Source organism: Procambarus clarkii, chromosome 19 (assembly GCF_040958095.1).
Source record: "Procambarus clarkii isolate CNS0578487 chromosome 19, FALCON_Pclarkii_2.0, whole genome shotgun sequence".
In the NCBI taxonomy this organism is placed as follows: Eukaryota; Metazoa; Arthropoda; class Malacostraca; order Decapoda; family Cambaridae; genus Procambarus; species Procambarus clarkii.
The window spans coordinates 14,877,321-14,892,815 of record NC_091168.1 but is presented as its reverse complement, the minus strand read 5'-3'; the positions used below and the strand labels follow the sequence as shown (position 1 = coordinate 14,892,815).

The 15,495-nt window shown below is 44.6% G+C and overlaps 1 protein-coding gene across 34 annotated transcripts in view; it reads left to right on the top strand.

The window, feature by feature from the left end:
- Positions 1-15,495, top strand: part of LOC123757622 (CLIP-associating protein 1) — a 714,204-nt gene that overhangs the window by 651,949 nt on the left and 46,760 nt on the right. For all 34 annotated transcript variants that reach the window (XM_069326976.1, XM_069326979.1, XM_069326971.1 and 31 more), the window contains one exon: positions 6,817-7,154. In XM_069326976.1, the coding sequence (XP_069183077.1) occupies positions 6,817-7,154 (338 nt within the window). The remainder of the gene's footprint in view (positions 1-6,816; positions 7,155-15,495) is intronic.

The following is a 15,495-nucleotide window of genomic DNA, read 5'->3' as shown; positions in this document are numbered from 1 at the left end:
TTAGAGTAAACTATACTGAAAACCTATATTCTAAATATATGAAAATGAAGATCATATTCTATTCTGAGAGCATAATAACACCAAATGATCAGTTAAGGATATTTTATATTTTTGCAGCTGATTTCAAAATCAAGTTCTCAATATTCAATTTTATAATTATTTTTTATTTTCTCATTTTTCAAGTTACACTGATATCATTTAGACAAAGTTGGAGCATTTGTCTAGTAGATTATACTCAAAACATTTGAAAGAGTTTCAGAAAATTTAAAAAACTGAGCTCAATGTCACACCTCATATGGCATTTTGACCAGTTTAAGGGTTATGCTGTTATCAAATGTTAGCATGTTTCAACTGGAATCGTGTACTTGTATATGCATGAATGTTTTAAGTGAGTAAACTCAGAGGGCTCTTCACTCTAGCTTTAAAAATAAGAAGTTTTAGGGAACAAAATTAAAGACAATATAAAAGCATGTTAATCTATTAAATATTTAACATGAGACCTTCACTCATATGGACTTCATAATTCATTCATATCTTTGGATGTTAAATGTCAACACTAATGTACAATGAGTCATCACACAAGACATTGAGGACACTATGGCTGACTGCCCCTGAAAATCACACAACACCTTAAGTTGAAATACACCAAATTTGTCACCTTAAAGTTCAACTCGCCAAGTCTCTGAATCTAAGTTGGATAGAGTGGGAAGGGGTCTACGGTTGACATAGTCCCCACCCGGCCTGACAGCCTGGTCTGGCTGCGGCCTCATAACAAGTGAGCTAACTCTCGCTCCTGCTTGATCATCAGTTCTCTCTGTCTCTCTTCTCGAATGTACAGTTCCCTAGGTATTTGTGGGGGGAACCTGGAGTTAAGCTCCGCCTACCAGTAAGATGATACCTGTACCAGTAATACAGGGTACAAAACACAATTGAATCTGCCCATAGTAGGAAAACAGCATGTCAAGGATTTGGGAATAATGATGTCCGACGACTTAACGTTTAGGGAGCATAACCAAGCAAATATTACGTCAGCCAGGAAAATGATAGGATGGATTACGAGAACCTTCAAATCCAGAGATCCCATCACAATGGTTGTACTCTTCAAATCACTTGTCTTGTCCCATCTTGAGTACTGCTCAGTACTCACTCTCCCCTTCAGAGCAGGAGAGATTGCTGAAATAGAGGGAATACAGAGAACATATACGGCACGCATAGACGAGACAAAACTCCTAAATTATTGGGATCGTCTCAAAGCTCTCCAAATGTACTCACTAGAAAGAAGACGAGAGAGATACCAAATAATATATACACGGAAAATACTGGAGGTCCAGGTCCTTAATCTACACAGTAAAATAACAACGTGCTGGAGTGAACGATATGGAAGAAAATGCAGAATAGAACCAGTAAAGAGCAGGGGTGCCATAGGCACAATCAGAGAACACTGTATAAACATCAGAGGTCCATGGTTGTTCAACGTCCTACCAGCAACAGTCAGAAATATTGCTGGAACAACCATGGACATCTTCAAGAGAAAACTAGACTGTTTTTTCCGAGTGCCGGACCAACCGGGCTGTGGTGGGTATGTGGGCCAGCGGGCCGCTCCAAGCAACAGCCTGGTCGCTGGTTTTCATGTTTTGATATCCAGCCTCTGAACTGAGGTTCAGTTCGTTGGGAGCTGGTGTGAGGGGTGTGGGGCTCCCCCTTTCTCCTCCTGGGAAAGGGAGAGCTGCGCAGATAGCGGCACAGCGGCGGTTGTGATGTCATGCTTGTTTTCAGATTGTGGAGTTCTGATTGATAGTTTGGTTTTCGGTAGCAATTTTAACCAGGTGGAGTCTGTTTCGGGACGCCTACCTTTCTGGGGTGCCTAACCCGGTAGATGGCAGACAGAGAATGCTTCCAACCACATAGGTGCTTTTTTTTATAGGCCATTGCTCCTTGGGCCTCTGTGAAGGGGGGCCAGGTTCTGGCCCATGGTCCCCGGTAGGCTAGAACTGCAAACAAATTGACTGATGCCATGGTCTAATATATACATATCAGCCCGGTATAGCTCCGGGGAGCCTCCGGGACTTGCCCAGAAAATGGCGTTTTATTACATTCAATGCTGATTTTTTCATTTGTCACTTGTCACTTTGCCCTGTTGTGTTTTTGGGCTGTTCTTTTATGCCTTATTAAGCTTACCCCTAAGGTATGTCCAGTTGAACTCCTTTGTTGGCCCCTTGACTTTTCATTTGGCTTTGGGTGGCTAGGGGTTTCTTGTTCCAGAAGGGTTCAGTGCCCGGCATAATGTTCCCGGTACCTGGGCTTCCTGCAGGGCTCATTCACCCTGCAGGCCCTGGAAAACCCCTACAGGCATTATGGATACCTGTTCCGAGCATGCTCTCGCCTTGTACGAATTTTAGGGTTGTTTGTTGCCTGTGCCACCTTGTATGATGATCATATGTTCTTCTCCTCCATGCTGCCTGTTGGGTCAGTACCTGTTGCTATCTCAGCAAGATAGCTTCAGGGAGACACTGAGGTTATCATGAGGGTTATCTTGAGATGATTTCGGGGCATGGTGTCCCCATGGCCCGGTCTTCGACCAGGCCTCCTTTTTTGGGGGGAGGACCCTCCTCCAGAAAATATTTATCTCTGTAAATGCAATCTGATTCTTTTTTTTTTTGTTAACAGTTTAAATATATATACCACAGGAATACAGGAAATTTGATCCACATGATTTTGCCAATATGAAGTGAAATTGTTAATAAGTTCATCAGATATTTTACTCATTTTCTACAGATGATTTCATTCAATTTATTTGATTATACTTATCATTGAAACAGGATTGTATTTAAAGTTTGTGTGCTGTTTTCCTTTACTCCCAAAGGAACTACCTAGTTGTTCCTTTTGGAGTAAAATTTTGCACTTGGAACCTGCTTCCTGTTACTGATGGAATGTACAGAAGATGGACTGCTGTACAGAATGTGGACTGTTGTACAAAACATGAACTGTTGTACAAAACATGGACTGTTGTACAAAACATGTACTGTTGTATAAAACATGGACTGTTGTATAAAACATGGACTGTTGTATAAAACATGGACTGTTGTATAAAACATGGACTGTTATGTAAAACATGGACTGTAAAACATGGACTGTTGTGTAAAACATGGACTGTTGTGTAAAACATGGACTGTTGTGTAAAACATGGACTGTTGTATAAAACATGGACTGTTGTGTAAAACATGGACTGTTGTATAAAATATGTAATGTACAAGGTAGTTTAGTACAAAACATGATGCTGTATAAACATGAACTGTTCTACAAAATATGAACTGTTGTATAAAATATGTGATGTACTAAAGATGGCATTGTATTAAACATATACAAAATCCAGACTTGTATAAAATATTTATTGTTCAAAATATGGACTGTTGTTCAAAAATTTGGGCTGATGTATAAAATATGGACTTTTGTAAAAAAAATATGGGCTATTGTACAAAATATGGGCTGTTGTTCAGAACATGGCATTGTACAAAACATAAACAAAATATGGACTGTTGCACAAAATATTAACGAACAAGATATTGACTGTTATTCAAAATATGGACTATTGTACAAAATATGGTGTACAAAATATGGACTGGTGTACAAAATATGGACTGGTGTACAAAATATGGACTGCTATACAAAATATGAACAGTTGTACAAAATTTGGACTGTTATACAAAAAAAAGATTAAGTTAATTTTGTACAATTGGAATTGTAAAGGGCATAACACGAAAGTGAAAGACTTAAGTCTTGGGCTTAAATAAGCAAGCACTCTTGTGCCACATTTTGTATTGTACATATGTATTCAGTATTGTACTAGACCTTGGTAAAGCTAGGTTTGCCTGTTGCATTCCTTCTCACGCCATCTACAAAATTTCTAGTACAAAAGGTGGAGTTGTTATTATTGGTGGAGCACTCCATAGTTTGTTGTAGCACCCATGGTAGCTATAGGTACCATCATCAGTTTTGGGCGACACGTTTGTTTATTCATCAGTATAGTATAGCAGTATATTTTCTCATGAAGCTGTGAATGTATCAGTATTGTATAGTATAGCAGTATATTTTTTCTTGAAGCTGTGAATGTATCAGTACTGTATAGTATAGCAGTATATTTTTTCTTGAAGCTGTGAATGTATCAGTACTGTATAGTATTGCAGTATATTTTTTCTTGAAGCTGTGAATGTATCAGTACTGTATAGTATTGCAGTATATTTTTTCTTGAAGCTGTGAATGTATCAGTACTGTATAGTATTGCAGTACAGTATATTTTTTCTTGAAGCTGTGAATGTAGGCTGCGTCTTTCTCTACTCCATTCCGAAGTTGTTCTCTTTGCATAACACCATCATTGGATATGAATACAATATTGTATTTTATTTATCTTTTAAATCATTTGTGTATCCAACTTTTCATATCCTCCCTTGTTAAAGAAAAATTCCCTATCTCCTGCAATATGTCGTATATTGTGATCACATTACCTCTGGCTCTCTATTTACGTTGTTAGATTGATGTTCCTTAATTTATGTTCATAGCTTCGCCCCTTGTCTCTAACACTTGTCGTACAGCAAATCTTTGAATTTTTACAATATTTGTTCTTATACTACATAAAGTTGCAGTCACATGCTCGTTGTGCATATTCTAGAGCTGACCTAACATAGGCTAAGTGTATTGTTCAGGATGGTTTTCTTTTTAAGTTCTTAAAGGCTGTTTGCATATTTTCTTCCAGTTTCATATGTACTGTACTATTATTGTGTATTGTTTGTGTGCCTCTGGCATTTGAGATAGTATAGTGTTGATGACCTGGTTTCTCCCTTCCCTGTCCCTGATTTTGTATCTGCTGCCGCCTCATGTTGTATTACCATTCTTGTCTTCCTATGCTTCAGTCTCTCTTCTTATTATAGTACTTTACATTAGCTGCAGCTTATTTAGATTTTTGTATTAGCATGCATATGACCAAACCACACATCAGAAGATGAAGAAACGAAGACGTTTTGGTCCACATGTCTTGATAATGGTCCAAGGCAGACCGAATTGCCGTCGTTCCTTAATTTTTTATGTGTACTTTGGTCATCATATATTCAGCCACGTTATTGTGAATCTTCGTCTGCATAGCATGCGCATATCCTCCTTAATCCTAACAATCTCATCAGCTTTGCATCATCTGCAAACATTGACATGTAGAAGCTTACCTCTGTGGATTGATTGTTCTCATGGATTAGGAGCAGCATGGGTCCAAGGAACAAGCTTAGCAAATTTCAGCTTAGTAAGCTTACTTAGCTTAATTTCTGCTTTGAAGTTTCTTTTTTACTTTTTCTTTGGTATGGGTATGTTAGGCCATTAAGCATCACTCTAGAACAGTGGTTCCCAACCTTCATGTCCCGGTCTCTGTATTACAACCATGTTTTCACCTTTGGACACCCTACAACCACATTCTCACCCATGGACCACTACAACCACATTCTCACCCATGGACCACTACAACCACATTCTCACCCATGGACCACTACAACCACATTCTCACCCATGGACCACTACAACCACATTCTCACCCATGGACCACTACAACCACATTCTCACCCATGGACCACTACAACCACATTCTCACCCATGGACCACTACAACCACATTCTCACCCATGGACCACTACAACCACATTCTCACCCATGGATCACTACAACCACATTCTCACCCATGGACCACTACAACCACATTCTCACCCATGGACCACTACAACCACATTCTCACCTGTGGACCACTACAACCACATTCTCACCCATAGACCACTACAACCACATTCTCACCTGTGGACCACTACAACCACATTCTCACCTGTGGACCACTACAACCACATTCTCACCTGTGGACCACTACAACCACATTCTCACCTGTGGACCACTACAACCACATTCTCACCTGTGGACACCCTACAACCACATTCTCACCTGTGGACCACTACAACCACATTCTCACCCATGGACCACTAGAACCACATTCTCACCTGTGGACACACTACAACCACATTCTCATCCATGGACACCAAACAAACAATTGCATTAGCTGAATATATATACTCTACATAGATTCATGTCACAAGCCCTGCACTGTTATTCTCAGTAAAACTGCATGTAACTTAATAGGAAACATTAAGTTCAACACACTCATAAGTAATTCTTACTTTGTTGAGTACAAAATTTATATATTGTATTGAGTACAATACAGTACATGTATTAGTTCCATGGGCCTTCAAAATTCTTCCATGGACTCCAAGTTGGGAACCACTTCTCTAGAGGTGCCAAGAGAAACATAATTAAACTTTATTGATCCTAACATAGTTTAAATGAACATTAATGAAATGTATATTTTATGAGAGGGAAATGTGAATTTCATTTGCACAAGTTGCCCATTAAACTATTTCTTGTGGAAGTCAAATTATAGGTGTTTTATGAGATGAACATTGTCATAAGTTGACTTCCAGGAAACTACTGATGTCAGCAGCCGGTCTCACGTGAAATACTTACTGATTGTGCCGAGTTAGGTGTGAAAAATGTATCACTATCCAAAATATATAGTTTACACAATTCCCAAATTATTATTCAATTTTAGGAAAGCACATTTCTAAAATATCATATTGTATTTGATGATTATTTTTTGCAGTGCATTTAACCTTAAATCCTATTAATAAAAAGATTGTTATACTACACTAATAAGGGAATTTTAATATTTGTATAACTAATTCATTATTACAAATATTTGTATTACACATTTTCATTATTCATTAATTTTTCATTACAGATGCAGGACGTTAGCGATATCATCTTAAATTGCGCATCAACTCATTGGGGTGATCGGAAAGAAGGCCTGATGGCTTTGCAAGCATTCCTACGTGGCTCTCACATGCTTACGGGATCAGAACTGAAACGTGTCACCGAAATCTTCACCAAAATGTTTATGGATGCACATACCAAAGTCTTTACCTTATTTCTTGATACTCTGATGGAGTTGATCATGGTGCACAAGGCAGATCTTGGGGATTGGCTCTATGTTTTGCTTACACGTTTGCTTAACAAATTGGGCTCTGATCTTCTAGGGTCGGTGCAGACCAAAATTCACAGAACTTTAGACTTAGTGAGGTGAGTGCATGTATGTTTGTGTGTTGAACAACTATTATTACATTTCAGGTAGTTTTAACAAAATATATTTTGTTTAAGATTTTTATATTTGAAGAAAGTTTTTACTTCCATTAGTGTTTCTGTGAATATTAATTGTTCACTTTATTTGTTTGAAGGCCTTGGTATAATTTTTTTTTAAGAAAATTGGAGGAAATATAAAGTTAGAGATTTAAGAGTGATAGCAAGCCTTGTGGGATACACAATGCTTTGGTAGCATCACACAGTCTTTGTTTTACTGCACCTGTCAGCACCACATGTCCCTTGTAACACCACACCTGTCAGCACCACATGTCCCTTGTAACACCACACCTGTCAGCACCACATGTCCCTTGTAACACCACACCTGTCAGCACCACATGTCCCTTGTAACACCACACCTGTCAGCACCACATGCACCTTGTAACACCACACCTGTCAGCACCACATGTCCCTTGTAACACCACACCTGTCAGCACCACATGTCCTTTGTAACACCACACCTGTCAGCACCACATGTCCCTTGTAACACCACACCTGTCAGCACCACATGTCCCTTGTAACACCACACTTGTCAGCACCACATGTCCCTTGTAACACCACACCTGTCAGCACCACATGTCCCTTGTAACACCACACCTGTCAGCACCACATGTCCCTTGTAACACCACACCTGTCAGCACCACATGTCCATTGTAACACCACACCTGTCAGCACCACATGCACCTTGTAACACCACACCTGTTAGCACAACATGCACCTTGTAACACCACACCTGTCAGCACCACATGTCCCTTGTAACACCACACCTGTCAGCACCACATGTCCTTTGTAACACCACACCTGTCAGCACCACATGTCCCTTGTAACACCACACCTGTCAGCACCACATGTCCCTTGTAACACCACACCTGTCAGCACCAGATGTACCTTGTAACACCACACCTGTCAGTACCACATGTCCCTTGTAACACCACACCTGTCAGCACCACATGTACCTTGTAACACCACACCTGTCAGCACCACATGCACCTTGTAACACCACACCTGTCAGCACCACATGCACCTTGTAACACCACACCTGTCAGCACCACATGTACCTTGTAACACCACACCTGTCAGCACCACATGCACCTTGTAACACCACACCTGTCAGCACCACATGCACCTTGTAACACCACACCTGTCAGCACCACATGCACCTTGTAACACCACACCTGTCAGCACCACATGCACCTTGTAACACCACACCTGTCAGCACCACATGCACCTTGTAACACCACACCTGTCAGCACCACATGCACCTTGTAACACCACACCTGTCAGCACCACATGCACCTTGTAACACCACACCTGTCAGCACCACATGCACCTTGTAACACCACACCTGTCAGCACCACATGTCCCTTGTAACACCACACCTGTCAGCACCACATGTCCCTTGTAACACCACACCTGTCAGCACCACATGTCCCCTGTAACACCACACCTGTCAGCACCACATGTACCTTGTAACACCACACCTGTTAGCACCACATGCACCTTGTAACGCCACACCTGTTAGCACAACATGCACCTTGTAATGCCACACCTGTCAGCACCACATGCACCTTGTAATGCCACACCTGTCAGCACCACATGCACCTTGTAATGCCACCACCACTCACAAATAATACACAAATAATAGATACCAGTGTTCTAGCACATAGACACAGTATATTCAGTGTGTGTACATTTTCTATGAGCGTTCAATGCTTAACCATCAGCACACAGCTATCAAAGGTGTGACCTTGCCTGCGAGCAAGGACTAAAAATTTTAACAAATTATTTGTTCCTATTGTCTGCCTTCCCTAAGCACCCTGTAAGTACTACCCTATGGGTTCTAGGTTTGCCTTCCCTAGATCAAATTCAACTATGTTTATTGAGTCAAGAAAGAAATACATCTCAAAGGGATAGAGTAGCTTAGGCTATTTCTAACCCCCACCTACCCTAGAGCCTTTGGGACTTCACTTCCATTGAGGTTCTTGCTGCTCGGCATTTGCTCCGCCCTTGGGGCCAGCTGGTGTTTCGTGGCCTTTGTCTGGCCTTGGGTAGCATGTTTTGTTGTTGCTGGTTGGGGCATAGGGTGCTGCGTTGCATGCTTACCTACATGGCGGCCATGTTCTGTTCCTTCTGGTGGTGGCGCACTGTTGTAGGTGTGTTACTTCTTTCTCCATGCCTGATGGTCTGCCTTGTTTGGCTATTAGTTCATCTAGAGTATTTTGGTGGCCCTTCTCTAGACCCCCCATGCTTGTATACAGCACAGTAGTCCAGCTTATAGCTCATCTCACTCTTTGTTTCCATTCGAGTTCCACTGGCTTAGCAACACCTTGTCTAGGCTTTCCATAGGCAAAACCCCCTATGGGCCCTGATGGAAACCTTGTAGGGGCTTGGTTGACCGATGGATGTGTCTTCTGAATCCCACCTCACCTTGTGCGAGTTAGAAGGTTGTACAGTGCCATTGTCTTAGGGTGACAGTCACCAGTTTTATCTTCGTCATGCTGCCTGTTGGGTCAACGACACCTTTGGCCCAGAGTCTTTCAAGATGTGTTCTCTGCTTGTGCTCCAGTATACCCATTCTACTGTAACTGAGATTCGGGTTCAGGCAGCTTCTGCCTTGCATGCTAGGTTCAGGTTGATGCAATGCACTAGGTTTGTTGCCAGCTCGGATGTCCCAGGGCTGCCCTCTTGTGGTTTTAGGTACCCGGACTTGGGTCCCTGCTACTGTTGGTTGCTTCAACTCTTGATTCAGTCAGCGCCTGCAAGTCCTTCCCAGGATGGTTTTTGCTCTGTCCCTCCTCTCCCTGCTCCCAGCTCCCAAACGTCTTGAGGGTTTCAGAGTCGGGGCAGGGTTTAATCGGTGTTGAGACTTGGGAGGCTTTGGGGGTCGCCCCATTCGAGTCAGAGACTGAGGTATTCGAGCCTGCTCCTCCTGCTGAGGCTTCTGGGTCCTACAGCAGACCCACGTTTTTTGCTGCCTTTCTCCCTGGATTCTGCCTTTTCTTCAGGGGTAGAGGGCGTGGAGGACAGCTCTGCCCCGGGGCCTGGCTTGGAGGCTTCCAGGGCTGGGGAGGAGTTGCCCTGGGGGGTTTGGCCCCTCTTTGATCTCGCTTGGGTTTTGGTGCCCTTGTCGCGGGGTTTGTTGTTGCATGGGGAGGTGTTTTCTTACACCCATTCCCTGTACGAGATTGATTTGGGGTCGGCTTCCCTTGAGTTCTTCGGCTCCGTCTTTCCGGTGGATTTCTCACGTTCGAATCGCGCCTAAGGGGGTTCGCGAGGCTCTTCCAGCTTACCTCCTGCGAGACCTGGATTATATCTCTCTGATGTATCCGTCCTCTCTTTGAGTACGGCTCTTCTTCCCCATATTGGGTGTGTTATGAGGTTCCGGAGTCTTCCTGGTTTGCAGACTGCCATCGGCTAACAGGGTATCGGCCGCGCTGTTGAAGCTGTTTGTGCCATTTCTCAGGGACACGGTGTCTCTGTTCTTTGCCTCACGTGTTGCCAGGTCATGCCCGCTTTCTGCTTGGGCCCTAGCTCTTAGGTTTTTGTTGCTTTTTTTGTCCATTGCTGTTTGCAGACTCTGCTGTCATACAGTTTCTGTGGGTGGCCTTGTCTTGTTGCCATCATATTTTGGATTTATTGCTTCTCCGGGGTGGCCGTTCTCGGGCCTCTTGGATGGGTCATGCCGGGGCTCGTTTCTCTTCCAGTTGGGGTGGACCTTTGGTGCCTGTTTCTGAGCGGTGTTGTCTGGACGGCGCTATGCTCGCTCTACTCGTCGTTCGGTTTCTTGTAAGGGGTGTCGGCCCTTTTGTGAATCACTGAAGGGGGGGATGGAGCTCACGCTGTTTGCTCATGCCTGGTCCCACAATTTGTGGGCCATTTGGGTCGTGTCCTCTGGCCTGTGATGGCGTTGGGAAACGGCTCCTCCTTCGGAGGGTTCAGGGCTGGTGGTGCAGGCTTCTTCCCTTTTGCTCTGTCGGGTCATTTCGGAATACTCGCCTAATTGTACTCACCTAATTGTGCTTGCAGGGGTTGAGCTTTGGTTCTTTGGTCCCGCATCTCAACCATCAATCAACTGGTGTACAGATTCCTGAGCCTATTGGGCTCTATTATATCTACATTTAAAACTATGTATGGAGTCAGTCTCCACCACATAACTGCCTAATGCCTTCCACCTGTTAACTACTCTGATACTGAAAAAATTCTTTCCAACATCCCTGTCTCATTTGGGTACTCAGTTTCCACCTGTGTCCCATTGTTCGCGTCCCACCAGTGTTGAATAGTTTATCCTTGTCTACCCTGTCAATACCCCTGAGGATTTTGTAGGTAGTGATCATGTCTCCCCCTTACTCTTCTGTCTTCCAGTGTCGTAAGGTGCATCTCTCGCAGCCTTTCCTCGTAACTCATGCCTCTTAGCTCCAGGACTAGTTTAGTGGCATACCTCTGAACTTTTTAAAGCTTCATCTTGTGTTCGACAAAGTACGGGCTCCATGCTGGGGCTGCATACTCCAGGATTGGTCTTACATATGTGGTATACAATATTCTGAATGATTCCTTACACAGGTTCCTGTATGCTGTTCTGATGTTAGCCAGTCTCGCATATGCCACAGACGTAATTCTTTTTATTTGGGCTTCAGGAGACAGGTTTGGTGTGATATCAACCCCTAGTTCTTTCTCCCTGTTCGTTTCATGAAATACTTCATCTCCCATTCTATGTCCTGTGTCTGGACTTCTGTTTCTGCCGCCTAGTTTCATTACTTTGCATTTACTCTGGTTGAACTTGAGCAGCCATTTGTTGGACCATTCATTAATCTGTCCAGGTCATCTTGTAGCCTCCTACTATCATCCTCTGTTTCAGTCCTCCTCATAGTTTTTGCGTCATCAGCAAACATTGAGAGAAACGAATCTATGCCCTCTGGGAGATCATTTACATATATCAGAAACAATATAGGTCCAAGGACTGACCCCTGTGGGACTCCACTTGTGACGTCTCGCCAGTCTGGGACCTCACCTCTCACAGTGACTCGTTGTCTTCTGTTGCTTAGGTACTCCCTTATCCAATGGAGTACCTTCCCTTTCACCCCAGCCTGCATCTCCAGCTTTTTCACTAGCCTTTTGTGTGGTACTGTATCAAAGGCTTTCTGGCAGTCCAAAAATATGCAGTCTGCCCATCCCTCTTCTTCTTGCCTGATTTTTGTTGCCTGGTAGTAGAATTCAATTAACCCTGTGAGGCAGGACTTGCCATCCCTGAACCCATGTTGATGCTGTGTTACAAAGTTCTATCGCTCCAGATGTTCCACTAGCTTTCTTCGCACAATCTTCTCCAACAGCTTGCATGGTATGCAAGTTAGGGACACTGGCCTGTAGTTCAGTGCCTCCTGTCTATCCCCTTTCTTATATATCGGGACTACATTAGCTGCTTTTCAAATTTCTGGCAGTTCCCCCTGTTGCCATTGATTTGTTATGCACTATGGAGAGTGGCAGTCACAGCGCTTCTGCTCCTTCCTTTAGTATCCAAGGAGAGATTCCATCTGGTCCTATAGCCTTTGTCACATCCAACTCTAGTAAACACTTCCATACTTCCCCACTGGTAATCTCAAACTCTTCCAGTGGTTCCTGGTTAACTGTTCCCTCTCTTATCTCTGAAATTTCTCCTTGCTCTAAGGTGAAGACCGCCTGGAATTTCTTATTCAGTTCCTCACACACTTGTCGCTTGTAGTGAATCCTTCTGCCCCTATCCTTAATTTCATAACCTGTTCCTTTATTGTTGTTTTTCTTCTGATGTGGCTGTGCAGCAATTTAGGTAGAGTCTTTGCCTTGCTCGCGATGTCATTTTCGTATTGTCTTTCTGCCTCTCTTCTCATCCTGACATATTCATTCCTGGCACTCTGGTATCTTTCTCTGCTTTCAAGTGTCCTGTTATTCTTATAGTTTCTCCACACCCTTTTTCTTTGCTGCTTAGCTATCCTACATCTCTGATTAAACCATGGGTTTCTCATCTTCATTTTGTTGTCTTCCTTTTGGACTGGGACAAACTTGTTTGCTGCCTCCTTGCATTTCTACGTGATGTAGTCCATCATGTTTTGGGAGTGGATGTGCTTGGGCGTTGACGGAATGACCCCGTCCTTCAGGTGGGTTTCCCACCTGTCTCCAGTGCCAAAATAGGACTGTTTGGGTCTTAGGTTCATTCTGGTCTTGTCCCATCTTATCCCCTGGATTCCTTGCCCCTCCTTTCGGATGACCACTCTGTCCCAGGTCCAGCTTCTTTTGGAGCTGGGTTCTTGGATGGTGTCTTTAGACCTCTGGGACGTGTATTGGGATGTCCCTATTCATCCAGGGTTCTGGGACTGGTTTGTTTTAGTTGTGGGGTGGCAGGCTTACTGCTTTCGTTGCCTTCCTTTTGTCTTGAATCTGGCACCTCACATATTCACGCGTCTTACCTGGGTTGTATTCACCTAGTTGTTCTTGCGGGGGTTGAGCTCTGCTCTTTTGCCCCACGTCTCAACTGTCAATCAGTCAACTGTAACTAACTACTAACTAACTAATTTTTTATATTTTTTTCTCTCTCTCTCCCCCCCCCCCCCCCCCACACACACGCACACATGCACGCCCAGGAAACAGCTCCGTAACAGCTGTCTAACTCCCAGGTACCTATTTACTGCTAGGTAACAGGAGCATCAGGGTGAAAGAAGCTTTGCCCATTTGTTTCTGCCTTGTCCGGGAATCGAACCCGGGCCACAGAATTACAAGTCCTGTGCGCTGTCCGCTCAGCTACCAGACCCCCCGAGGGTTGTGGTGACCTGTCTGCATCTGCTAGGGGTTCGGGTTCTGGCCTGCCTCGACGACTGGTGTGGGCTCCCAGCCAGTCTGCTTGTCTGCTCGCCAGGGGCGTGGTTCTCTCCTAGCTCGCCTGGTTCGAGTTCCTGGTGAACTGGAGGAAGTCCCATGTGGTTCTGTCCCAAGTTCGGACCTGTCTAGGCCTCGTTTGAGACTTTTGTACTGCTTCCATGTCTCTCCCTTCTGTGGCATTGCTGCGGCTGCAGTCCCACCTTCAGCTGTTTCTGGGGGTTCCCAGGTCACTTGGCGGTTGCTTGAGCAGTTGTGCAGGAGTCTGAACTTCGCTGTGGTGGTTTACCCACCGGGTCGGGTCTGGCTTTCGCGTATGTTCTGGTTCCTTCGAGGGCCGTCCCTTCTGCCTCTCTTGCGACTGCTGGGTTTGGCCTCTCGGGGCCTTGCGTTGGTTGCTGTGTCGCCGGCTTGCTCTTTGGGTTTTTAGGGGTTCAGTGCCGTCGCATCTACCCATGTCCCCTGCTCGATATGTTCACGGATGCCTCATCTCTCAGCTGGGGTTTTGTGATTAGTGCTCACCAGGCTGGCCAGGGGAGGTGGGCTCCATCCTTCCATTGAACTCACAGCACGGTGTGGGAGTTCGCAGCGGTTTGGCTGTTGCTAGGAGGGTTTGGTTGCTTGGGGCTCTATGATCCGGCTCCATTCGGACTATTCTCCGGTGGTTCATTGTCTGAACTAGGGGGGGCTGCCTTTGGTCCTCGGCTCTTTGTGGCTGGTAGCTTCAAGTGACTCATCTGCTGGATTCTTGGGGTTTGGCTCTCTGTACGGTTCGCATCCGGGGAGTGTCCGAAGTCCTGGCGGATGGCCTGTCGTGGTTCATATCTCAGTCCATGAAATGGATGGTCGACGCCGTCTCCTTCATTTGACTCCACTGACGTTCGGGCTTCCGGAGGTGGGGCCTCTTCATGTTGGCATGGTCTCAACATCTTCCAATATATGTGGCGCCAACCCTGACTGCGGAGCCATCGCGGTGGACACCTCTTGGCAGGACTGGTTGAGGTAGGGTTACCTATACCTCATCTCCCTGGTCCAGCTGTTGCATCGGGTTATGGCTCTTTTGGAGCCATAACCTTCGTCCCCATGGCCCCTTGGTAGCCAGTCCAGCCTTGGTTTCAGGCGCTGCCTGCTCAGTGTCCGAACCCGGGGTATTTTTAACAGCTCTGCCTCTTTCATCAGATTAGACTGGTCCAGTATATGGCTTGTTCGGTGTATTCCTCTGCTCTTCATGTCTGGTCTTTTTGACGCGGGTGTATCACCACTTGTATGGTGATCAGGTGGCTTCAGTGAAGGTGTCCGACCTCCGAGCATCTCTGCGACAGTATGAAGTTTGCTGGCATTCTTTTCGCCATTTCCTCTCTCTTCGTAGGTTGTTTTCTATTTCCGTTTGGATTGTTTTGACCTTTCTTTTTTGGCTCTTCAGCAGTGACTTTTGATGCTC